Source organism: Dermacentor albipictus, chromosome 4 (assembly GCF_038994185.2).
Source record: "Dermacentor albipictus isolate Rhodes 1998 colony chromosome 4, USDA_Dalb.pri_finalv2, whole genome shotgun sequence".
NCBI classification, from domain to species: domain Eukaryota; kingdom Metazoa; phylum Arthropoda; class Arachnida; order Ixodida; family Ixodidae; genus Dermacentor; species Dermacentor albipictus.
The window spans coordinates 96,866,325-96,894,097 of NC_091824.1; the positions used below are offsets into that span (position 1 = coordinate 96,866,325).

The 27,773-nt window shown below is 42.9% G+C and overlaps 1 protein-coding gene across 18 annotated transcripts in view; it reads right to left on the reverse strand.

The window, feature by feature from the left end:
• The window catches only part of LOC135911416 (uncharacterized), a 989,518-nt gene that overhangs the window by 278,334 nt on the left and 683,411 nt on the right, over window positions 1-27,773 (reverse strand). For 3 of the 18 annotated variants that reach the window (XM_070537274.1, XM_070537276.1, XM_070537277.1), the window contains 2 exons: window positions 6,010-6,053; window positions 5,161-5,286 (listed from right to left, as the gene is read on the reverse strand). The exons of 13 other annotated variants lie outside the window; for them this stretch is intronic. In XM_070537274.1, coding sequence (XP_070393375.1) covers window positions 5,205-5,286; window positions 6,010-6,053 — 126 coding nt within the window. In that variant the 3' untranslated portion in view covers window positions 5,161-5,204. Of the gene's footprint in view, window positions 1-5,160; window positions 5,287-6,009; window positions 6,054-24,878; window positions 25,944-27,773 lie in introns of those variants that run through there. 2 more of the 18 variants (XR_011513999.1, XM_070537278.1) reach the window with 1 other exon arrangement.

Sequence of the window (27,773 nt, forward strand, 5' to 3'; positions counted from 1 at the left end):
TAGTTCCTTTTTATTCTGTCAGTAGTACGTAATATGTTTTCCACGTATGTATATTAGAGACTAACAGAGTAAATACAAAAAGTGCTCGTTACAACAGTCGGTTATATATTTCTGATGATCAACAATAATGAAACAAGGAATCTCGCTTGAGCCAACGTTTACGAAGTTTATTCAAAACGTTGGCTTCAGCGTCAATAACATCTTGGATCAGGTTTTCATAACTTCAAGCCTCCATCTCTCTGTGAACTTTGGTTTTGTTTGTAGTCTTGTTGGTGAGTAGCTTGAGATTTATAAAACAAATTTGGCATGTTACCTGTATTTCGATGGTTAATCCGACCCCTACGATGTGTCATGCAACTAAGATTATACAGAGGGACAGCGAAACATAGCGGCCATCCTCGAGTCAGGCAAGGAGTTCTCCTCAATAGCACAGAAACATGCTTATATTTTTTTTTCATCTCTTCGCTCGTTCTATCACTTTTTATTCCCCTTACTCCTTCAATAAGAACTGTGTCGCCAGCCAGTATTTACACGGGGCTCAGATCTCTGCATTTCCTTTCCTTCTTTCTCCTTCACTGCTTGTGATGATGTGGCGGGTATAAGAGGCTGTAATCTAATCCAAGAACATATAATTGAGTGGCCGTTAGTTCTTCTCAGAAGGGCCTAATAAGCCTTACGTCTTGCATATATGCCGTTACATGTAATAATAGAAACACCTGCGCTGTCAACTTTAACGTCTATATAAGTTTGGCTCCTGTTTTCGTTACATTTATGCCACCACTGCGTCCATACTTGTGTTGTAGGGACTTCTGTGCGTGCTCGGTCATCGCGTTTAGGGTCTCGTAGGGGAGCACCAATGCAGCTGTTGATCATTTAGAAACACCTGATATTTGAGTGAGGGAATAAACTTGGTTGCAGTTCCGGCTAGGACACGAAGCAGCTGACATCTCATCCCTCAGGATCTGAAGTGGCCCTATGTCAAGATAATTTGCCACGATTGCTTCGCTCATGTCGTAGTTTTATAAGTCGCTCAACTTGAGGACCAAGCGTCAACAGACAAGGGATCGTCAAAGAAAGCACATACACTGATGATACTCGTAGCCAACAAATACTTTGACATGAAAAGAGTACATATATTGACATAAATGAACAATTGCGCATGCGCTAACCGTGCTAAGCTTCCAATCGAAATGTATACCAACTTGCTCAAGTTTCAGTTCTTTTTGAGTGGCTGGCTACTAGGTCTTCCATCGTCATTGAAGCAGATGGTGGTGTAACGCGATATTATTGTTAATAAACTTGCCGAAAAAGAGAGAGAGAATAAATCTCTTTAGTATGCGAATGTAGCTTTGGAGAGCCTCCCTCATTCCAGAATTCCTTCGGGCCACGTCCTGGGTAATCGAAATCAGCCGTCGCTGATCTTTGAGGTCGCAGCTGGCCAAATCATTCTGCCAAAGCTCGTTGCTGCAATGAGGGTTTGGCGGTTGTAGTGGTTCCTATAAGCAGTCTCCTACTCTGTGGAGTAACCGATCTGGGTTCTCCGTAGCAGCAGCATTGCAGAGAGAATCGTGTACGGGCTATGACGTTATTTCTAGGTGAGTACGGGAATGTGCGGACTCGTAGAGCTCCTGCTCCCTAGGTAGTAACTTCTGTGGTAAGCGGCATGTTCTGTGGATTAGCTTGTAATGTTGTGTGATGTCTTGGCACGAAACTTAACGTGCTTGCGTTCGCACTTAGATTCCTCGGCGTCGATTCCACGGGCCGGATATCGAGCCATGATGTTATACCTGAATGCCGTGCTGAGCTGGCGTGCAGTCGATCATAACTAGTCTCGTAGGCGGCTTTTTATCGATGATTCTGAGCGACCTTGGTATGAATTCTGCTGCTAGCGAAGCCGCGACACACCTCTTGAGAGTCGTTCATTATGATTTAAACCTCTTCTCGGAAGAGCGCTAGAGCTATGGCCGCTTCCTCGGCTTGCATAGGATTGTTTCGGGGGAATGAACTGCTGCTCCGATACTCTTTGCTCACAACTATGGTGGCTGTTGTAGCTGCTCATCCAAGGTTAGACGCCGCATCCGTGTAGGCTGTAGAGGATTGACTCCCGCGTTGCTTGTGTATGGCCCGTGTCCCGACCTTCCTGCGTGGTATGCGGTACGCAGAGTGCATGCTGCGAGGTAGGGAAGGTGCGTTGATGTAGCGCTGGATGACATGGGGTAAGCTTACAGTGTGAGGCTACTACTGGTGGCTGAGCGAGGCAGAGAGCCCCAGGCATAAAAGGATGTACTTCCCCGTTTCCGTGACCGCCAACCATGTTCGTTGACTGGATTGATGTGCCTCGGTCAGATCCTCGGCCGCATTGCGCACGACAAGCAGGAGTAGGCGTTACGTAGATGTACTTATCGGCAGACCCATCGCCTGCTTTTATGCCTTTCTGATCATTGTGTCGATTTTCTTGGATTCCGTCGCTTCGAGTGGTGCGTATGAGACAGCGCAAGTTATTCGAGAAACGACGAAAAGAGAAAATTTCTACAGAAAAGAGAAAACATTGCGCCCAACTTCCAGCTTCACGCATTCTGAATGATGTGTAGCCGCAAGCGAATAACGGTGGGCCATTTTTCTCACCTTGCTTTGTATGCTGCACTACCATCTCAAGTAAGCGAGTGCTTTAGTAACGGCATCACGCAAAGCTTGTTGCTTCACAGCGCAATAATTTGCACAAAGAATCTTGTGCTAACGCACGCTTATTCACGTTTCAGTTGCTGCGCAATGTGACGTTATGGTGGCATGTTGTATTAAAAAAATGAGACTTCCTCTAATGGTATGAACATTTCATAGAAACGCTTGTGTTCATTTAGCACCAGACTCTACGGCGTTTCTCAGTAGCTACGTTTGTGTTGATTTCATGTACGCACATGGTTCTCACATGCTTGCTTGGTTTCTTGTAGTGGGTGAAGTTAACGTGGCAGTTCCCGCCACCTGTTGATCCGCCTTAGCTTCTCTTTCCGTTTTATAGAAACTTGCTATCACATATCCAAATCGGGCTACTTCATATTTGTTCGTCTTGTAATGTAACTGAGTACTACTAGTAATCATGATAGCACACACCTAACAGGGTGTGTTGTGCTTGTTTGGGGCGTGCTATCGTAGCTACTAGCTATAGTAAATTGCACACAGCGCATTACGAGACGACTCTTATCGCGTGTCCGTCAGATCCCCATATCACAACGATATCATAAGAAGCCTACAATTACTGACACCAAGGACAACATACGGGAAATTACTTGTGCTTAATAAATAAAATAATAAAATGGGATCGTTCCTCACCTGCGGCAAGTTGTTTTTCGATCGACTTTCATTTTAAATTATTTATCGTTTTATTATTTCATTGATTAAGCACAAGTAATTTCCCCTATGTTTTCTTTGGTGTCAGTGTTTGTTGGCTTCTTATGATATGACTGATGAAAATCGGGTCCCTCAGGCAACCCCTTTTCTTCTCGTTTATATCACAGTTGGTTCAGCTGTTATCTCATTATGCTGCGGAGAACGAGGTCGTTAATTCCATGCAATTTCGTGAGTAGCAGTGTGCTACTCTCGAATGGATCGCAATTTTTCTCTCTCAAAGAAAGTGCAGGAGATACTGAGCAGTGCCATCGCACAAGAGGACGCAAAACAGGGCCACTAACAATCAATGCAATCAAATCCAATAAAAAAAAAACACGCCAGTGAACTTGAGAAGGTGCACAAGTGCACGAATTGCTATTTGGCGCCCACGACGGGTGTGCCCATGGTGTCAGTATGTTATGCTATGAAAATGTTCAGGAGCTTATCTAACGTAACCGCGGTCCGGAGAGAGGGGTGCTGGGCCTCGTGTCGATGACAGGTACACAACTGGTCTTTTTCTCCACAGTGGCTTCGGTTTTCAACATTTTTGAGCTTTATTATTAGCAATGCTATCTTGTGGCAACTGCCGCTATTATTAAATTGACTGTAAACGCAAAGTATGGCCCTCCATGCGTTTTTTTGCCTACTTGCTTGTTTATCATGTTTATTTCTACTCTTTTTAGTTTTCATCGTCTCTTTAAAGAGCTGGCGCACCTGCACTGAACCTGCTACGTGTTTTCTATAATTTTTTAATAACATCACATACTAGAATAGGCTGGTGTATATAAATGAAAACAGCTACTCTTGTCGCATGGCAAACAAAATAACATCACTAAATGCATAGACCACTGATCGCAGCCATGAGCACGAAAGCATAAACTTTCTGTACAGGGGTTCCAGGAGGCCATAGATGATAGTACAAGAAAACAAACACGCACATACAAGCACATCTAGAGGTGAACAGTTCCGTAAATAAATATATGTATTTGGATTTCTCCACAAGAGCACCCAGTGTCCAGTTTTGCAGAGTGGGCCATAAGTACATGGGATACTACATAATTACATCACATCATATAAATAAGATAAACTTTCAGGAGACATCAGACGAAGAATTAGTACAAATCTAAGACATTTGTATCTCCTGGGAAGAAAATAAAGTAGTATTCAATTTTCTCAGCACCCCGACTTTCGGCCTCTGGCAAAGGATTTTTTTTTTCGGTGTGTATGGTCGACGATCTAAAAGCATCAAACCTGCCCTCCGTGTCCACCTTGCGGTTTTGTATTTTGGTCAGGAAGGCGGGCACAAAACGATCCAGATGCTTTAAGTGAAGGTAAGCGAATAACCACAGTGACATTCGCTAATGATTACTGCAAATGAACGATTTATCTGGGTACCTGCAGTTACGCAAAACAATTTATCGTATTTATTGTCCAAACACACAATGCACAGTCACTGTGGTAAGTGCAAAATGCTGTGTGTGTCCCAAATAATACGTTGGTGTTCAATAAATAAAAGTTTTTTTTTTCTGCTAGCGCAAATAAAAAACAATCCTTTAGGCATGAACTTGAGAATAGTGGCTAGTCGGGCTTGTTGGCTTTAGGCGCCCCGACTGTATATATTTACATCCGTGCTTCTTGCGTACCGATAGCAGCGGAGGATGTCGGTGGTGAATGGCGTGCCAGTGAATGGCGTGCGCGCTCTAATATGTCTATAGTCATCCACCAGTTTCCCTGAGCGGCTATAGAGATACACGCAGCAAGGACATGTTCTGGATGGCCATTTTCATCTCTCTTTATTGCAGTTTCTCTGTGATGCATTTTCATTTTGTCTTGGTTCTCTTCACTGTGCTTTGCCACTTCTGCCAATGTGGCGCTGTCCTCTCCGCGATGGTCCTTGTGTATCTGTGTGATTGTACAACATTAGCGTTGGCAGTGTTAGCCAGCGCCACTCAAGGACAAGGCGCGAATGAACCTTTTACCCGCATGCATCACGTGGTTCGTGCACTTGGGCTAGGCAACCGGCCTGCCACGGCAACTTATCTTTTCGTTGAATTCAATTTTTTTTCTTTAACTTAGGATTTTTACATTACTGTACAGCATAACAATTACCTTGCCCTATGCGGATCCGGTTTCATTGTCTGGCGAATACCAAGAAATTGAGCTTTTAGGATGCGCGTATTCCTCTCGAGCAATAATATTTGTGCAGTTTCGCGCATTGATAGATCTGTAATGCAATCCAAGTGTTGTTTATTCATATTGTGCTTGCGATTGTGAATCATACTACTATACATACGTGCACGCACAACAATGTACGCGCGATTGCAGTAGACACGCGCGATTGGCTGAAAAAAGTACCTGCTGTACCCTAAGGCAAAGTGCTGCCGTGACAATTAAAAAGTGTTTCACTGAAAGTAATCGACTTATCTACTGGGATACAAGATTCCGTAATGCTATGACTATATTTCATCGAATGACTTGCACCAATCTTGATTTTAGAGTTCGAATATAGCCCGTTTCTTCATACGACTGGCGCTTATTTCCATACCACGCCATATCTTCCGAGACGTCCATAGACGGTCTATAGGAGGTGTACCGCGGAACGCGAATTCACTCGGCGTCCTTTACCTGTTCAACTTCTTCCTTCGGTAGTCGTCCGAGATCTTTGGCCCCTAAAAACACAACATCAGCTGCACTTCACAATTAGTACTACATTGACACGGATAACCAGATAACCAGAAATCAAATAAGAATAAACAAAGAAACATACATTCGCCCCCCTTTAAAACACAGTGCGCGTTTAAACCACAGTGCTAGTGTACAGCCTTATAAAACACGCCTTGATGGTTTTGAATACTCGTTCTTTCCTTCGTCTATTCATATATGGAATGGCCTTCCGGACAGCACTGTAACAGCACAAAATGTTAACGAACTTTGTAGTCTATTAGAAGTGTATTACAGGCAACGGGATATTTGAGACTTGATCATGCTTATTGTTATTCTGAGTATATTTGTTCATCGTGCCTGTAATTTGTGTTTGACAATGATGTATAACGTTGTATTGTCAATGTTGAAATGTAAATTTGTATTCTTTTCCTCTCCTGTAATGGCCCTCAAGTGAGGGCTACAGTATTCCTAAATAAAATAAATAATAGCTGAAGGAACGTCAATAAGCCTAACGAAACAATTACGCTAGAGATAGATAAAATCTTTGCTAAGAAGTCCGGTACCAATTTTTGTGGTCACTTGTGCACGCCGGAAAGACGTAGCCTTTTAAATCACCAGCAATGCTTGACTTCGGGATGAAGCAACAGCGCAAATAGTAGAGACATAGGCTGAACTTAAGTGCGGAGTATTGGCGATGGGGGGGGGGGGGGGGATGAGGGGCAACGCAAGCTGTTGCTTCGTTGTGAAAAGGTATCAGTTAGCAAAGATTGAACATTGCTGTAGCCACATGTGAGGGTTGTCTTCTTCACAGATTCTAAATACGTTATTCTCGCTCCTCTCTCTCTCTCTCTCACCAGGCAGGAGCAGGTTTCTAACTTCCCAGGTACACGGCAAGGGAAGGTAGGGGACAGTATCAGCCTTCACCTACCCAGTCTCCAAAACACCTACGTGCAGTTCTGTGCAGCCTACCAGCCGTGGTTGCTGTGCACTAGTACGTCTTTGCTTGCTTTCCAGAGCCGGATAACCGCTACGTAAAAATACTGGTTGCGTTCTTTTTTTTGAAGCTCCTTACAATATCTTCAGCGCTATCAGTCAGCACCAGCGTAATTTAGAATGCAAGGTGGAACACGTAGCCATTACCACATAAGACTTTCACTTTTTTTCATGAATAACGCTCGGGAGCTTTTAGCCATCTAACATAGCTAGGATATTTCATGCCAGAAATAAGCAAAGTACGCCACAACGAGTAATACCAGTCTGAGCCAATGTGAATAAAATTATTGCATGATTACAAATGCTTCGCTTGTCCACTGCGTGAAGAATTCGCTGCAGTTTCATTAGCTTGACAGCTAAAGATGAATGAATTAACAGCTACCGACAACCATTTTAACCCCTCTTGTAGCTTTTTCTCCTGTCTAACAGCATGTTCAAACGACATGAAAGAATGGAGTTGTGAATGCAAGTTGGAAAGTGAGTCAAGTTCCAATGTGTCTGCACATACGCTTGTCCGCTTCGGAGGGGCATCGTCATCACACGCACGCTCTGAATCTCTAATACGAAGTGCATAAATAGGGATGGAGATAAATAAACAAAGGCTGTCGCAGCCCACCGGAATTCGGTGCCCACAGAAACTGCCCATTCCGTACTTCTAGGAGCTGGGGGTCAAGAATTGTGGTCCTTCGTCGCGTTCCAGTGGGCTCTCTAGAGAAGCGAGACGGGCGTACCAGTGAGTGCGCGCAATTCCCAATTTGCCGATGATGCATCTCTTTGAATTCAGCGCACATGCCACACCCGATTCGGGCGTCCCCTCCTTCTCCTCCTTTTCCGCTTTTGTTTATTTATTGGGTTATTTTATTGCAACTCACTCCATCGTTGTTTGCGACAAAGTGGTGGGCGTAGGAAATGCAGCTCCACGGCTCTATAGGCTTCGGTTGGCAAAAAGAGATGCCTGGGCGCCGGCTGTTGCATCCAACGATCGCCACACGCTTTTTCTAACTTCGAAACCAAGATGGTTGGCGGCAACGGGGAACTACGGATATTTAACAGAAGCCACCCATCACACAACTGAAAACTGGCACAACGCAGACCCTAAATTATTTGGGTCCTCCTTGCGTGCGATAGCGAACGCGTAGCAGCCGGCAAAATTTACGGCATTCAGCTCCCATATATCGCTCGTTTCTGCCACAGCATGTAAGTGATGGAGGGCAATTTAAGTGCGCAAAGGCGCAGACACACGTGCCCACTTTAGAGCCGGTTCTGCGTCGATAGAGCCACCAAAAAACCCGCCAACGACCATCAGCTGCGTGGCCGAGCGGCGCCTTCCGCGCAGTGCTCACCACTGCGACGTTGCCACCGCTGTGTGCTGTATAGACCGATTTAGCTCTCTTCGCTACTAGGTTTAAAATAGCAAACTGATCCACGAAAAGGTATGTTATATGATGTGTGTTTTTGTTGGCGGCGCATGGAAGCGATGCTTTTTCTCTGCTTGGCTGCATGAATTCATGGAACAAATATGAAGTCTACCTTTTATTGTTTTTTTTTTTGTTTTTGCGTGGCCTTTAACCGACAGCGCGTGGAAGAACTGTAGCTGCTGATAAATGCCAGGCGCTCCACGTGTACTGCAGAATAGGCATGTGCTTCGTGCTTCCGGCAACCTTGTAGTTCTAGGCTGGTAGTGTGGACATTTGTATTCTCAATCGCGGGATAGAATGATATTTGTCATTTATTTTTCTGCACATGATAACGGAGGTGAACCGAAAGGTCAGAAAACTAATGGGTGGTCCAGCGACGCAGAACAGCCCGTTTTTGTTGGCAATAACAAAAATCAGCACCGTTTGGAAGAGGAACATTGGAAAAGATATGTTATAACAACCTGAAACTTTAATTAAATGCTGCTGTCAGGGTAAACCTCTTTTTGCATGAGTAAAACGAGAACAAGGTGAATGCAGGAGCCACGTTTCGACAAGTGGACTTGTCTTCTTCAAGGCGTCACTGTCCAATTACCCTATCCCACCTTCCCCGTCTTTTCCCTGGATTTCTTACATGAGTGTATCACTTACATGGCGCCTCTTGCAGTGTTTTCTGATTTCGTGGTAGATCTTCTATCGTCAGAAAGCTCGAATTCTTTTACTTTATGTAGGAAGGATTACTAAGCGCTATATTATGGCAGGGGAAATTCCTAAGTTTTAGTATTTGTGGTATTAGTGTAGGGGCAATACTTAACATACCTATATCAACAAAAGTATATTGCGGCGAGTTTAGTCATACACTTTTTCTTTTTCAGCTAAGAAAGCATAAAAAGATCCCGACTAAATCTACTTCTACCACTCCTTTTTTTGTTTTTTTAGCTCCGCTTCTTGTATTCATGAGTACTTTAAGATCTTTGTTTTGGTGCAAATTAGAACAACTTTAATTTATTGTCCTGCAATGCAAAACATGTCTGCGTTGTTCAAATACTTAGTTCTGCGGAAACCCGCAAGGTGGCGAGAAGTAATTGATTAAGGGAAGATGAGACATCTGCCCAATCGTAACAACTGCTACAAAGGAAACCGATACGGGTTCCTCCAAAGAAAAGCCTCTCAGCTGAAGAAAAATTCGTCCTGGTAAGCGACTCGAACACGGAACCATCGTGTTTCCGGTGCAGCCGCTCTACCTGAGCTAACCTCTATCTCTATATCTCTATGTGACCTAACCAGGCGGCTAGCAGATGGCAGGGCGAAGTCAAAATTGTCAACAAATTCTTTTTCTTCAGCTGCGAGGCTTTTCTTTCGAGGAAACCTTGTAGCAATTGCTACGATTGGCTGGACGTCTCATTTTTCCTCAACTAAATACTTAGTATGTCGGAAAGATACCCATTGAGAGTCGTAACACAATTTTTGTGATCGCTCTGGCTACATCATTTGGAAGAGGCGTCGTAATAACCGCGACAGTTCGTGTGTTATATTGAGAGTGATTGTCGCAATACTCTCATCGAATAAAAGCAACTTTAGTATCTATCCTCAAATTAAGGGACAAACAAAAAGCCGTCCTTCAATTCAGCCACTCAAGTTATCCGGTGTTGTCGGCGTTGTCACCAGCCGTTTTCCGGGCAGGCTAGAGCTGCTTTGATGGAGGCCTTTACATCAGCAGTATTTTAGCCCCTCTCAGCCCCACATGCAGGGGAGGTCGTGGACACAGGTCACCGGGGGGTATGTCGGAGACGGAAGTCTGCAAATCGATCTGTTCAGAACAATGAACTACACTATCATGCGTCCAGATTTCCAATGAGTCACAGTGTGCTGACACCCTGCCACGCACTACTGCTCCTCTTGAAGCGCCAAACGCAGTTGGACAAGTCATATCTGTAATGCGGCCATTACTGGACGTTAATTGAGTGGTTTTTGGCAACGACCATATCGTTATTCGTAAAGTGCAATGAATTTACTTGATAAATTGTGTGCGATGCTTGTATCCATTGAGCAGAGGTTTGCTCCCAAAGGTACGCTTACTTCAAGCATAGAAAATCTAAAAACTTCCTGGCATATTAGGAACACAAGAAACAGTGCGCTTCCCTTGAATACGTAGATGCCTGGGCGAACGACTAAAGACTTCATCCAACTTGCTTTATTTTAGCAGGGTGAGTGCGTGGGTAGCGCTCACCATGATGATGCTGTGCTCTTTCTCTTCCCTCTTATCTTTCTCTCTCCCTTTTTCCCTCACCTATTTTAGGGTTTCACATCGAATATCGCCGTGTGGTTCACCTCCTTGCCTCTCCTTTTATCTTTTTTTCTCCTTCTTTCCTTCATCATCATAGTCACTACCATGTTCACCGCTACCTCCCTGCATTTTCTTTCCTTGCCATATCTCTTTACGTCAGGGAATAATGCCGCATAAAGTGATCCGAAATAGCACCGCAGGCAGCAGAGCTGTCTGCACTGCTGTCTGCTAGGCTAGACATGCCTGCTCCACCATCACCACTACGTATTTCAAGAGACTGCACAACACACATCGTGGTTAATAATAATAATAATAATAATAATAATAATAAAAGAAGAAGAAATAAAAGAAACAGTCAAAAACAAACCGACATGGCCTTGCAATAACAACGAATTGTCACCGTTTTTATATCACCGAGGAGCCGATATTTGGACTGTTTTCTGTTTGTAATTTGTATTTACTTCTGTTTATTATATATATATATATATATATATATATATATATATATATATATATATAGTCATATAATGAGAAGCCAACAAACACTGACACCAAGTACAACATAGGGGAAATTGCATGTGCTTAATAAATGAAATAAAGTAATGACAAATTCATGGAAATTAAAGTGGATGAAAAAACAACTTGCCGCAGGTGGGAACCGAACCCACAACCTTCGCATGTCGCGTGCGATGCTCTACCAATTGAGCTACCGCGGCGGCGTTTCCCCATCCACTTTCTTGGGTATTTATGTGTACTAGTAGAACCCTGGGAGTGTTAGCCAGCGCCCCCACTCACAGACCTTGGCGGCGGACGTGGAACGTCTTTTTTGCCGCAGGCGTCACGAGAACGTGAACTTTACGGGTGAAGGCAACTAGTCAATAAACCCACATATGCTACCTGAAGGCATCAATGTTGCCGGATTCGAGACCCTCGTTATGTAATAAACGAGAAGAAAGGGGGTTAACCGAGCTACACATCGGAAGCATCTCCATTGCTCAGATCTAACGGCATTTTATCGTTACAGAAATTAAATAAATACTCACTTGGACTACTTGTTTATAAATCTGTTAACGGAAAGCTCCCATTCCCTATAATTACTACCAGCCAGTATCCATATTCCACGTCTACCCGTTTCGCTTCTACCAACAGCTATTTACTACCAAAACCTAGAACTAATTATGGTAAATTTACTACTAATTTTTCAGCCACACTACTTTGGAACTCATTACCGTGTCATATTAAGATATCCTCTCATTTTTACATATTCAAGTCAAACCTTCGTAAATTTTTGCACTCAATATAACAATGTGATCGTTATCATTTTATTAATAAGTGCTTTGTGTCGTTAATGTTTTACAGCGTAAGCAAGTGACTAACTTAATATGGTGTCTTTTGTGTTTTTATATAGCTGCTTTGTATTTATATATCCTACTCACTTGTAATGGGAGGTCCCCTGTACAGTCTGTTGACTATGGGACCTCCCTCTTTATGTATGTATAATCCCCATTTGTAACCTTATTAATATGCAAATAAAGAACTCTTGAACCCGATATTTATTAGTCATATAATGAGAAGCCAACAAACACTGACACCAAGTACAACATAGGGGAAATTGCATGTGCTTAATAAATGAAATAAAGTAATGACAAAATAATGGAAATTAAAGTGGATGAAAAAACAACTTGCCGCAGGTGGGAACCGAACCCACAACCTTCGCATGTCGCGTGCGATGCTCTACCAATTGAGCTACCGCGGCGGCGTTTCCCCATCCACTTTCTTGGGTATTTATGTGTACTAGTAGAACCCTGGGAGTATTAGCCAGCGCCCCCACTCACAGACCTTTGGCGGCGGACGTGGAACGTCTTTTTTGCCGCAGGCGTCACGAGAACGTGACGCCTGCGGCAAAAAAGATATATATATATATATATATATATATATATATATATATATATATATATATATATATATATATATATATATATATATATATTTATTTATCTATTTATTTTCACATACTGTCAATTCCTCATGGGATTATAACAGGAAGGGCAAGTACATAGGGTAGTGTTTGCGAACAAAGAATATAAATGGATTATATCATCATAAGTGTGTTATTGCAAAGGTTTCGGTTTCACTAAACAAAAGAAATAAGTAGTTCATCACAAATGCAATATTTGGGCACAATATACTGTAACAAGGAAGAATCTGGGAAAACAAGAAACCAAACAAGAAAAAGAAAAAAAACACCTGAAAGCACACGTGATATACAATACCTAATGAACATGACAAACAGGATGCAGTCATGCGTATGATGCATCATACAAAAGGCACACTCATAGATTAAAGTGTTAGGCTATGAAGATCGGTAACAAACCTGGCTATGTGTCAGAGCTGTAAGGCAAGGAGGTGTTCTTCCACTGAATTAGCAAATGTATCTAGTGAGGAGCTGTTACTAATGGATTCACTAAGTTTATTCCACTCTCTTATCACTAAAGGAAAGAAGGAATTCTTAAAGCAATCGGTATGAAAAGAATGCTCATTGAGTGTTTGTGTGTTTTTATGCCGCGTCGGCCGTGTTTCATTTCTGGAGATATATCTAGAGGTATCGATATTAAGCTTCTTATGTAAAAGCTGGTACATAAGCTTAGAACGGGCTAGTACAGCTCGGTTTTGTACTGTTAGGATTACGGCTTTGTTAAGTAGTTCGGTGGGCGAGTCTGTTAATTTATGTTTATTGTATATATACCATAGAGCTTTCCTTTGTACACCTTCTAGTTTTTTAATTAGTTGTTTAGTGTGTGGCAACCAGATAACATTTGCGTACTCAAGGACTGACCTCACGAAAGTTTTGTAAGCCAGAAGTTTTGTATCGGGTGGTGCTAGTCTGAGGTGCCTTCCAAGAAAGAAAAGGCGTTTCATTGCAGTTTCTGTGACATTATTTATATGGGAGTTCCATCTGAAGTCATGTGTTAACGTTAATCCGAGGTACTTGTGTTCATGAACTCATATTAGTGGCACGTCGTTAACGGTATACGTAAAGCTCGAGTTATTTTTTTTTCTGGTGATTGAAAGAACAGCAGATTTATTAGTATTGATGGTCAACCGACCAAACCGGCCTATTTCTATCTTTTCATGCATTGGGCAGATATTGGAAAAACATCTGCTCAAGACAATGAGCAGCTTTTTAAGCAATCATGGCGTGTTATCTCCTAGCCAGTATGGTTTTGTGCCGAATAGGGGTACGCAGTTGCTGCTTGAAGATTTTTCCGATACACTAAACTCTGCGTTTGAACACAATCAGATTGCTTGTGCACTGTTTCTAGACGTGCGCAAAGCGTTTGACAGCGTCTGCCATAGTATACTGCTAACCAAACTCTCTTTGCTAGGCTTTCGGGGTGCGTTTTTGCGGCTTCTAAAAAACTTCTTGTCTCATAGGCAACAACTTGTGTCTATTGGAAAATTTCGTAGCAGCCTGACCGAAATTAAAGCTGGCGTCCCCCAGGGTTCAATTTTAAGTCCGTTATTATTTAACTTATATTTTAATGATTTATCTAATGTTGTGAACGTCAAATTATATCAGTATGCTGATGACACTGTCCTTGTTTCACATGCTCGAAGTTACGCTGACGCCATCTCTTCTTTACAAATGGCAACAACAAGAGTGATGGACTGGTTTCAGAATAATGTAGTCCATATAAATGCGTCCAAAACCCAACTAATCTGTTTCCACAACCCTGTCAAGCAAGTTACCCTATCCTCCCCGTTATATTTGCACACATCACATTGCAATCCCTGTTCGTGTGCCCCTGTGCAATACGCTTGTTCAATTAAATACCTTGGTGTCTTTTTTGACAGTGATTTATCCTGGAACTCTCATTTCACATATATTTGTCAAAAACTTCGCGCAGTGTCTTGTGTTTTGTATAACATAAAATTTTACATGCCATTGTCTGTCCGAAAGATTGTAGTACATGCCTTATGCTACAGTGTAATCCGGTATGGGATATCTACATATGGTCATGGCGCTCAACATTTGGTAAGCCGGGTCAACTCCGTCCTTCGTGGCATTCTGAAGCATGTTGCTTATGATGTCTCCCCCAAATCTGATGTGTTCAAAACGTTGTCTTTACCTGATTTCAATTCTTTGCTGCTTGAAACTGTTATCTTAAAACATTTTTGGTTAAGTCAATATAAAATTCCTTATGTGCCTGTCCGTTCCCTGAGACCAAAGAATCCTTACATTACACCCCGCTGTAAGACGAGATATGGTCGAAGACTTCGTAACTACTATGTCCCAGCAATGTTTAATCTACTTCCTCAAAGCATACAAGATGTGAAAACAAAATATGGTCTTAGAAAGGCTCTTAGACACATGACTGCATGATTGGAAGCCTGTCATGTGAGTGTATGTGTGTGTGTGTTTTTTTCACTATTGTTTAATAACGAGTTACTGATGGCTCTGTCGCTGTCTGCCAGGCACTGCCGTTCAAGCCCACTGTGGCTTTGGCAGGCCCGATTCTTGCACTGTATGTTTCTCTAGTCATCAATAAAGTATTATTATTATTATTATTATTATTATCTGCCAGTGGGCACACCAGTTAGACACAGCTTTCAAGTCGTTGTTTAATGTTATATGGTCATCATACGAGTTAATATTTCGATAAAGGATGCAGTCATCTGCAAAGAGCCTAATGTTTCCTGTGATTTTTGCGGGTAGGTCATTAATAAAAATTAGAAATAAAACGGGAGCCAGAACGCTTCCTTGGGGGACTCCCGATGTTACCCGGGCTGTCTGGGAAATCTGTCTATTCACTTCCACAAACTGGGTACGGTTAGTACGATAGTCGCAAATCCAGTCAGTTATGGGGCCTGTACCTAATGTAGCCTCAAATTTCCTTATGAGCTTTTTGTGTGATACCCGATCAAACGCCTTCGAGAAATCGAGTAGGATGAGGTCTGTTTGTCTGTGTTGGTCGATATTAAATGATATGTCGTGGGTTAGTTCCAGTAGTTGAGTGATTGTAGAAAGGCCTCGGCGAAAGCCATGTTGATATGGTGATATTATACTCTCCTTGTCTAAGAAAACAGTTATATGTTTTAGTATGATGTGTTCTAGAAGCTTGCACACGGTACTCGTAAGCGAAATCGGCCGAAAGTTGGACGGGTCGTCTTTGCAGCCTGACTTATGTATTGGGACAACTTTTGCGGATTTCCAATCCTGTGGAAGAACAGATGATGATAATGATTTGTTAAATATTATACAAAGGTACTTCGTCATCCATTCTGCGTACCTTTTCAAGAAAGCGTTGGGTATTTTATCCGGGCCTGGCCCTTTTTTTGTGTCCAGGTTTAGGAGAAGGTTCAGTACTCCGGCCTCCGTGACGGTGAGGGGGCTTAGTGAGCTGTTAACGGTGATGTCAATTTGGGGTAGTTTCCCATCGTCAGATGTGAAGATAGAAGAAAAGTAGTTATTTAGTGAATTAGCGCTTTGTTTGCTAGTTTCGGGCGACACTTGGGGATCACTTGATGCCTTAGGATTAGGGTAGTTCCAGAATTTGCTTGGTGAATTTCTTAGAAATCCTTGAAGTGTGTTTGTGTAAAAGTTTCACTTCGCTGTCTTTATTTTAGATTTCATGTCTTGGATAGCCAGAGTAAGATTACTTCGAGATGAAGGTTTAGGTGCTAGTTTCATTGATTTTTTCAGACGTTTGACTTTACGTTTGGCATGAATGATGTCACGTGAGATCCAGGGATTGTGCTTTCTCTTTTTTAACTTTAGAAGGCACATACTTAGAAATACAATGAAACATAATTTTTTTGAAACCATGCCACAATGTTTCGATGTTTGTAGTGGAACGTATTGAAAGTTCTTCAAAGGCGGTAAATTCGCTAGATAAGTAGTCAATAATACTCGTATCGTCTGCTCTACTGAAGTCATGGTAAGTGATGCGTGGTTGGGAAGAAAATGTATTATGAGCAGGTACAGCACATAAAGTAATCTTATGATCAGACATGCCATTAATGAGTTCAAGGTGCGTTTGCTCTAACGGAAAATGATGGCTCAAAAAAACTAAATCAAGTGTGTTGGAAGTGGTTCCTCGAACACGTGTGGGCTCTGTTACGATTTGGCTAAGATTCAGTGAAAGCATAAGTTCGAAAAGCATATCAGCACTTGGTGAGTGGTGTTCAAATGTTTGCCACTTCACATCAGGCAAGTTTAAATCCCCTAGAAGTATTAGTCTGGCCCCCAAAACGTTATTTTGCGCATATATATATATATATATATATATATATATATATATATATATATACACATGTAGAGAGAGAGAGAGAGAAGCTGAAAGTAAACCGAAGGATCCGATTTTTATTAGTCATATCATTAGATGCCAGGTGACAATGCTAGCAAAGACAGCATACGGGAAATTAATTGCAGCTGTTAATTGAAGTAAAAGGATGATGAATGAGTGAAAATGAATATACATGAAAAAACAACTCCCCACAGGCGGGATACAAACCGATGGCATGGCATTACGCGTACGATGCTCTTACTAGCTACCACAGCACCGTTTCCTCATCCACTATCTTGGGTATTTATGTTTATCTTCTTGAACTAACCCTGTCAGTGTTAGTCAGTGCCACCACTGATGGCTGTGGCGGATGTGGGACATACTTTCTGTCGCAGGCGTCACGTCTACGCAAACTAGTCGGCTTGAAGCAACTGGTCAATAAATCCACACATGCTACCTCAAAGCATCAAAGCTGCCGGAATTGAGACCGTCGCTATATATAGTACGTCTGACGGAGGTCTTCTGTCTGCTCTAGACCACCGCCAGTTTTACTTCGCTCTTCGAAGAGGCGGTACGTGTGTTGAGTCAGCTCCTGAATCACACTTTGTAATGCGCAGAACGCGGTTTAAATCGTGGAGCCGGGACCTAAAAGAAGTGTGACGTAATCGTAACGCATTTCGCTTGAGTTTACCAGCAAATAACCCTTCACTTATTTATTTAGTTAGTTATTTGTGGATTGATTAATTAATTAATAATTGATTGATTGATTGATTGATTGATTGATTGATTGATTGATTGATTGATTGATTGATTGATTGATTGATTGATTGATTGATTGATTGATTGATTGATTGATTGATTGATTGAAAATTGAAATTTCGTACGTCTTGAAGGTACTTTTAACATCAAATTTCAGTACAAACCCGTGATATACACAAGAAAAAAAGACATGGTGTGCCCCACGCATCCGCACCACACCTACCTAGATGAATATTTAAGTGGGAGGAGTTTTACCGAACCACCGATAGCGCGCACGTGAAGAAGGCGCTGCACTTTAATCAAAATTTAATTGCCCAAAGATCTTCACTCGGTACAAAAAGTTTTCATTAGGTTCCTTGGCGGCACTGTCGACACTTTATAGCTCCGTTGCCTGTGCCTAAGAGGCTCATCTTTTTCTGTAGACGCATCGTCAAATACATAGAGTGCGGGCTAGACTTACACTGAATTCTTCAGCGGGGTAGAGGAACCAACGCTTTAGGTTTGACCCGACTCCCTGATTTGTGTTACTAGTTTGCTTTAGGTTTTCTTAAAAGTGGCCTGGATTGTAAAAGAAGCCGTAGAAGCTTAAATTCTTGATTACTCACTTTTATTATATGCCACTTTTCTAGTCAGTGCGTAAGAAAAAGGTCATTATGCCTCGCTAGAAGTTCTGTGAACTGTACAAATAAAGGGGTTAATGGTGCGGTAAAGAAAAAGTATCACTGTCTAAAGGAATCATTTCTCGACCATTTGTTGCTTTTGAGTCCTCGCCGGCCTTTCACGAATTTTCTGGCATCAGAATATTGTGCTATCTTTGAGATGACGTCACGTTTCGAAAGATGTAGCCCACTCGAGAGTTTGCGGAAAGGAGAGGAGAAAGGGAGAGTTAATGGGCTAAATATACATATACACAAGGCGGAACACTCTGATACCCGACTTGATCGACTATTGCTCGCGTTGCACTTACGGTACTGGGAACGCTGCGTCGAGTACCTGAACGTTCATCGAAGGCAGCGTAGGTCACATGCGGCAGTGTTTGGTTCAGAGACGAATACTCACGCCTATGCCGGTGAAAGCAAGCTGATACCTCTGATGACGAAAAGTGGCGCTAGCACTAAAAGAACAGTACAGGCAAATAATTGGAGTGGGACATGAGTAAATCACACTTAGCTAAGTGTTTTGTTGGCAAGAAACAAATGGATGTATTTGCATATTGGTAACAAAACATGAAAAGCAAACACGACGTAAGTGCGCATGAGAAAAGTGGACACGTGGAGCGCAACCAGTTTTTGCAAGATAATTTTTTTCGCAGCTCAAAGCAGTCTATAGGCTTGCCCTATGCTTGTACTCGGGAAATTATCTATTGGCATCGCCAGTCACTCGGCATGCAGCCGACGAAGCTATGCAGGCTTTTAAGATTCGAAGGAAAGGCAACGTTTACATCAGCCACACGTCCTTAGTTGTGAGCGATAAGGAATTTCAATTCTACGCGAGCAGGTAGAGTCGTCGATGAGTCTGACTTCCTTGATGGACAGCTGTTATCTTTGCGACTCCGTTCATCCTTTTTGGTTTTGTTACAACGATACATCCTTGTCGCTTTCCAATGAAATGAATACTTCAATGTCAGCAGGGTTACGATTTCTTTATAAACGTTCAAAAACTGGCACTTTCATCTAATGTGTTGTCGTCCGCTAACTTGAGTTTTGTAATTGAAATCAAGAGTTCAAGGAACGGGAGAGTCTGCCACGATATGAAACCTCTGAGCTTGCAGTACCTTGAAACCTACAGTGCTGCATTTGCTGATTTTTGACAGCTTTACTTTATTTCTCCGGCAATGTTGGGCTAATCTAACCTGAAATTCTTTGCACGGGCTCAGTAATACGAAACAGTGGCTAACCAGTTTGTTCACTTTAGATTCCGAAGCCGCGACAGCGAGTCATGCCAACTCATGTACCAGACTGCTGCGAAATGTAAATTAAATAAATACCCGCTATAGTCTATTGGGAAAGATCTATGATGGATACGATGATACTTACTTTTTTGTGCAAATCCCGGATAAAATTTCGCCTCGCTTCAACGAGCCCCTCTTTTCGTAATCTGTATAATTTGTCTTGACACATATCGAATTCAACCAGCACAGCTCGAAGTTGAAAAAGCTTGAGTTCCCCGTGATTGCATGCCGGAAACAATCTACGCGGAAGGAGACAGGAGATACTAGCTACTCTGTTGGAAATGACAAGAACAGCGGCATGAAAGAGACAAATGTTCTTCGGGAAAGAGCCTAAGCGGTCACTGTCATGTTGCTCGGTTGTGCAAAACTACATAAAGGAGAAAAATGTTGCTCCTTGCAACCGTGCTTCTCCGTTCATTATTTTTCTGTGTTTGCAAACAATGAATTATTTTCCGCTCCCATGGAGCGGATCCTGCAAAGGTTGAAAAATTGTCAGGCAATCCCTGAAACCTTTTTGTGTGATTAATTTCAACCATCAAAGCCTTAGCTATCAGTGAACGTCACTATATAAACCGCACGTATCGCAATCTAGGGAGGCGCTGAATGGAACATTTTGACTTCCAATGTTATCGGTAGTCAAATAATTCGTTCTTGCTACACGTTCTTGTGTCCTCTAGATAAATGAATTTATAATTTTGTTCATTCTTGGAATCGACATCATTATTCCCCTCACCTAATCCGCCAAGGCGTCACTTGTTCAAAAAAATAAATATAAAGAATTTCATGCTGTCTTCGCCACAGCTCTATATATAAAATTAATTTGCCACGACAATAATTTTTGGAGTTGCGTGCATTCTTCCATATTTTAGCTTTTGTAATGTTAGGGGGCAGGAAAGAAGCAGTTTCACTCATAATTGGAGTACTGCAGACATCCTTAACTCAGCGCATTTGTTAGAAGCTTTGGCACTTGTTTCGGTGAGAGATAACGCTAATGACAGTTGGGGTTTGCGTTGAGGAATCGGCTTCTTTATTTATTACTATTTATTTATATTCCTATTTACTGATACTGGTATCCAACTTTGGGGATTTTGGAAGGAGGATACAAATGTTGAAAACATCGCAAAAAATAAACCAACAAATAGATATATACATAGGAGTAAATAATTAATATAAACTAAAATAGCAGGCATACGCTAAGTACTAAGTTAGACACGATGTAAACAAGGTAATTGAAGGCTGTTGAACTTATGTGTTAGTAAGCTGGTTCCATTCAGTTATTCTCTGCGGAAAGAAAGAGTATTTAAAGGAGTTGTTACGTGTGCGAAACGGAGAAATTGTTAATAGGCATCTTTGTCTAGTGGCATACCCGGATGAAAATGTTATTACATCTGAAGTGTCTCAATTAAAGTGCCCCTTTACAATTTGATACATAAATTTTAGCCTAGATGACCGGTTTCTTTGGGTTATATGTGGCAAGTTGGCCCTGGTTAAAAGGGCAGAAACAGTAGAACGTCCAAAGCTGTTATATAGGAATCGCACACATCCTTTTTTCACGCTTTCAGTCTTGTTAATATTGGTCCGACTGAGGGAGTCCCAGATTATGGCTGCATAATCTAATGATCCTAATCAAATAATTAGTGTCCAGCTTTGAAAAAAAGTTCGGTGAAGTTATGGCAACATTGATGTTTATTCACCAGGAGTTCGGTTTTAACTATACAATGTCTTTAAAGACAGATTTACAAGAGAGTCGAAATGAGAAAATGAATGTACAGGGGAAGCAACATGCGCTCAAATGTAAAGAGCTTTGTAAGACCCAGGTCACGCGACAGCCTGCAGGCCCAGGATTGCTTATTTTCCTCCTACTGGCTGCCGTTTGACCTGCCGCTGCTGCGAAGTCGACGACAAAAAATGGGGAGAAATATAGTAGGGGTGTGTATATGGCGTGGGGGCGCGACACAGCTCTGGCCTGGGCTCTTGCAGTGTTGAGGCCAGTGTTGTGGAAGCACTGAAAAAGTTCACTGGTGCAAGACAGGGTATTATCTATCTAGTGATTTTTTTACGTAATATTTGTTGGAACTTCGCGACCGCATAATATTACGAAGTATTATTCTATTTTCGTTTCACCATCAAATGTACTCGCTCATTATTTCATTATTATTCACAGTATTTTACGCGCTGTGCCATTGCTACATTGCTTCTCGAAAGCTTTGTTATTCTGTAATCGGATTCAACAACACTGTCGAAGAGCAGGTTGAGCAGCCATGCAGCACATTTTAGTGTAAAGTGAATTAATGAACCAGAGATTCAACGGAAACAAAAAGCAAACCATAAACTTGCCTCGACAGTTTGCCCATCGAGAAAAGCCGGTAAAATGTCGTAAGAAAAAATATACTTTGTGAAAAAAATGTTAAAATTTCGGCTGCAAAGAGATGCCTAAAAAAATACATCAAATAAAAGAAAATACAAATCATAAACACTGCACCCTAATTATGCCCTGACGAGATATACGTAAGCATTGTAGAGAGCGAAATGCGTCTTTGATTGTCGGGCGATGCTTGTTCCCGACGCATAGTACCTCCATGCACCCTTTCCATGACTAATTTTGTATGGCCAATGACTGAACGTCATTTATGACACCTCACTCGCTTAATAAGGTCGAAATATACGTCGTTGTCTCGCTTGTCTTTATATCGCAGAATTACTTCAGTGTAACAGACAAAACATTGTCGAAGTTTTTTTTTTTCTGCCGTAGCGTTCGCTATGCTGTTGGTACTGTCCTTGCTGCTCTTTCGTTTGCTTCATTGATTGGGATGTATTTGCCTAGCTGTAGCACTTAAGGATGATAAATGCTCGTGTCTCTTTCATAACGCAAAGACGGATAGCAAATGTTTGCGCGCAGAATAATAAAACCTACAGCCTGATGCTCCGCAAATTAGCGCAATGTTTCAACATGTTTAAACCCAGGAAATTCTTAACCGAGCGGATGTGGTTGTGGTAGCTGGAGACTATAAGATACAGATGTTCTCCTTTTCACGTGCTTTGATGTATTTGAGCAACGAAGCAAATTAAATTGCCGACGATATTTAACGTGTCAATGGACTATATTCAAAGTAGCAGCAAACTGCCAAGGCACTTACAAATCAAACCTCAAGCCATCTCCCTGCCTAGAGCCACAGCTGCTTCGTACGCTCCATGTTAGCGACATAGCCAGCAGTCTCTAATACAGTCATCAATAGTTAAGCACCATAAGGAAACATTTAGTGAAAGCGTTGCTTAGTACAACGGCATATGGCGTTACATGCCGGAAATTTCTACAAAGGCTAGGTCTACACTAGAAGTGTGTATACGGGGCTACATCTATGGCTGGTCCATAAGCATGACATTACAAAATGTGGTGTGTTGTCCTGCGGGTTTTGTGCTTAGTCGTGGTAGCGACTGCATGGAGGCTGGCCGATGTCCCACATTTAATGATCAGATAGATGGTTGTACCATCTATCTAACAGGTCGGGGACTGTGATACCTGAAGTACTATGTAATAGTGGTGGGAAGGTTGCGGGGATCTTCTATAAGGTATGGATGTACGTGAGGCGCGGCATCCTGAAGTGAGTTGGTGGGTGCAATGTTGTCGCCTAGTCACCGTCAGTCTGTCGCATCTGATGCCGGTGCCTGTGTACGCGATTCAATTTGCGAAGTAATGAATAGACGCCGGTTGTTAACCTTAACCAAGCACTGTGGGCTGGACAAAGTAGCAAAGGAACTTCCGTTGTCTGAGCCCTGGTCGTAGGGAGGTATTCTATTGATATCACTTAGCGTTCATTTCGGGTCAGCAGCGATTCATGGAGGCATGTTTCTTTCTCGTATGCTGTGGTGGAGAAGGTTCGGGTATCAAGTTAGGCGGAGTCAGGTATCTCTGCATTCTTGAGTGGGCTTGGAAGCAGGAATTGTGGCGTTTGTCCGAGTGTCATGCTTAGAGACTCTATGGCGTCGGTCTCCCACTGGTGGTGCCGCTGGGCCACGCAGTACTGACGGCAAAGCCCGCCACAGTTCCAAAGCCTGCTCTGGCGATGATGTTGGCACTGGACACACCCATACGTTAAGCGAATGGCAATAGGTTACGCTGGACAGCGCTTTGGTTCAAACCACGCTGTACACTGGACAATACGTGAGACGCGCGGTAGCTGCCTGCACGCTGAGCAGCAGCAGTTTCCCTTTGTGTTGTTAGAACACTGGCCGATGAGTTGGAGCGCAACAAAAAATTTTGCTAGCGTTGACAATGATTCTCCTTCGAACGAAACTGACATTTGTTGCGCCGACAATCGCGAAAATGTTCTAGTTGCAAAAGAATTCAGTGCGTTTTCTGCAAGAAACTTAGTGTGCGATACTAAAACGTTGCGTCAAGAAGCTGGACAAAAAAAAAAAACAGGTTCATTTTAAGTCTTACCACTAGGTGCCATTCTGCTGTATTATGGATGTCACCACTACATTATGTATTTAAGCTGCAGTAAAAAAAATTCGTCAAGATGAACCGGGAAGTGTGTTGTATGCATAACAATGAGTGGAATTGAGTTGCCGCGCTTCAAGCAGAGTTATATATTCCGCTTAGCATGTCATTATGGCATTATTCCTTAATGAGACATTATGCGGTGAGCGTCCGTGAGATGGAGCTACGTGGCGTGTAAGCAGAGACCCTGACGTCTATGATACATTGTCAGACGGAGACACACATTTCGGGGCAATCGCCTCGACAATCAGCAAAACAACTGCCATATAAAAAAAAGAAATAAAAGGAGATGCGCTATGAAGCAGCCGGGCTCTGTCAACCCCGATCTGACATTCCGCCTACAAAGTGGGCCGGGATATCAGTTTTCCTGCTGGCCTTTCCGGAAAACTGTTATGAGGTACAAGGCCATTTCTAGCTCTATCCATGCAAGAATCGTGGAAATGTGGTTCAATATACTTGCCTCTGCCACTTCAGCCGCTGGCCATGGATGTCGTTTCGCCTTCTTTTGAGGCCACAGTGGCACTTAATTATGCTGCTCACAGGCATGAGTCAGCGACGTGCGATGCTTGTCGTGTGGTTGTATAACGGACGTTCGTCACGCTTACAGGCAGGCGTTGAGGAATGGAAACAAGACATATAGGTGACATACTAAAATAGACAAATGCATTCACATGTAGAAATAAAAGCAAAAGTATGCTCTCAGAACAAGCACAGTGAGCAACTGACGCGTCCTCGATCGCTGCCCAGTGTTATACATTTCCCCACGCCTAAGACTACCCTCAACGCTAAACTCTAAACGCTAACGTGGCACACGAGTCATTAATAATAAGGCGACGTTCTTACGATGATGTTGATCGATGATGTGTTGGAGTGGCAGGCTTCTGCGAAGTCGGTGCTGGTGCCATTGACTTTGGCTGGTGGAGGCTGAGACGGCATGAGGTTGTGTTGGTGGTGGAGACAGGGCCGACACTGCGTACTGGGACGCAGGTCGGGGTTCCCTAGCAGGAGGCGCCAGCACCCATGCATGAACGTTTGCACCTGCAATTTAGCAGGCGTTGCTCGACCAGCCTTCCTCAATCTCTGCAGAAGGTGCCTGGTAGTCTTGGAATGCCAAGCAGCCCCATACGCCTTTTCTGCTCGGCGGTGCCTGCTTGGCTGTCTCGTTCCCTGGCTCCGGACTTGTTGGAGAACACAGAGGTCACAGCTGCGTCTGATTACCATGGCTTATAGCCACTTTATGCCATCCACTCGTTACCTTCTCCACTACCACACCGCGCTACCACAGCCACCATATACGTGGAATAATCCCGACACAACACTTCTGGCCAACATTACTGGGCCTACACTCACTAGTCCATGTCGCACGAGCATGTGATCCAATCGCGGCGCAATCCACCACTGTAATTCGTCCTCTTCATTCCGCGTAGCAGTCACAGCAGTTTGCATGTTACGCACCACATCAGAAACATGTCGTCTTTCATGCACCGCAATACTCAAATACAGTGGTGTGGAGGTGGTAGTGATGGTGCTGCAGCAGGCGGGGCTAGCCTGCCATTGTCAGCTTGCAGTAATTTCGCCTGGGAATTTCATCCGTTGTTAGCAGGGATGTCTGCCAAATCGTTGATGAAATCCGTGTCTAGAATATAGCCAATAGACAGTCGTAGACCTCTCTTCCCTATGGGTTCCGCAGGAATGACTTTTTCTGAGGAGTAAATTGAAAATTGCAGGAGGAACTCAAGTTTATTTCAACGTATTTAGTTCGGCTGTCCGAATAGTGATTTTTAGATACCGAATCAAATACAAATTGAATCCTTTTGAATAGTTTTTGATTAATGAACAACCATTATCACAATTATTATAAAACAATATGTAAACCCTAGTATATACAAAGTTACCAAGTTTCTGTCATTACGTTGTACGCTATGAGGCGTTGTTTATTAATAGCGCCAACAGAGCATTAAGACCAAACATGAAGTTTCTTTGCATGCACAGGGTTGTCAACCCAGGCAGCGTCCGCGTCAAAGGCTTCATGGTTTTAAGGATTGATGACTTGTTTTGAAGGTCGCGCCTTGGACCTTCCAATATAATACAAGGAGAAAACTTGGAGAAACTACAACTCATGCCTCGAGTGATACGACGCAGTACCGCTTGCAATGTTTGCAATGTCACTTGCAATGTAACGGAATGGACGGTCGGTACGGACGGGCAAGGCAAGCTCAGTTGCGAGGACTTAACTGCTGGGGTCGTTACAAAAAACAAACCGAAAAAACAAAATGAGAGAAATAACGAATGACCATACTCCGTTCCATGCATAGCAGCCAATGCTGTGGAGGCTGGAGAGACTTCTTGCAGTGGCTTCGTTCACACTTGTATATAGTTCGATTTTTTTTTTACCGCAATTGTACGAAAATAGTTTTTATATACTCAGTAATGAATGAAACAAGTTTTAATCTTTAGAAACAGACAGAGTGTGATATAAGGCTGCTAAATAATCCGTTGTTTTAGACAATTTTTATTTTCGTTGTATTTTTCGGGGTTTTTTTTTGTTTGAAAACCGTTGCGAGGAGGCCCAAGTGCGCGCAGCGGAGCATGGACGAAACGCGCGGAGTGGTCACTTTTCTTGACCGAACTTTTCGCGTAGCTTCCACAGCGTTGACTGCTACGTATGGAACGGAGTATAAGGGGAACGAGACGGCGAAAGCGATAAATATTTGCTTGCGAGCGTGTAACAATATCATTTTCACGTGATTTTTCCGATACGGTTATATGCCTATGTGTAACAGACATGAGCCAGGAAACAGCCTACGAAACCGGCACAGGGTCACCAGAGATCTACTCCCGCTGGCGGGAGAATTCCACTCACGCTCCGCTGTTCATCCGTCATCGGCCGGACACAAGGCACCTGCCTGCCGCAGGCCCACATTGCGGCTGAATGATTGAACCGGAAAGAGGCGATCCGAGGGCCTGCTGCAGGGCTTTCGTGCTTTTACTAACGTTTTTCTTAGTGCGCATTGGCGTCTCTTTTCTCTGGACATCTACTCTTTCAGCAGCTCGGATGCTGATACTTTTCGATTCCTATTCACAAGATTGTGGCGCGAACAGGGTACAAAGCCGTATGAAGGCGATTAATAGGAACGCGTAAAAGATAACGTCAAGTAAAATGGCTTTAGACAGCTTTAGGCGCATTAAATGAGAAGACGCGCGTAATTTGCTGTATACAGCGTGCGGTACCTTGATTCATATTCTGGCTGTCTTCTAGCGCATAAACCTGTGTGCAAATTGGCAAAAAACAAGCATTCTCTCTGCTTTCCAGTGCTTACCGGAAGCGACTACCGGGATTCATGTTTTCCGAACAGTTCCGCAGTGATATATTATCCTGGGCTATTTTATAATTTCACAGGTAGAACAGCGTTATTTCTTAATAGGTAATTGCACGTCAGAAAGAGATAGGAACTTCTAATATCTGTAAGGATATCACGCATAATTATTTCCTCAACGCAGATTTTTTGAAATATCATACGACGTTGCTTCG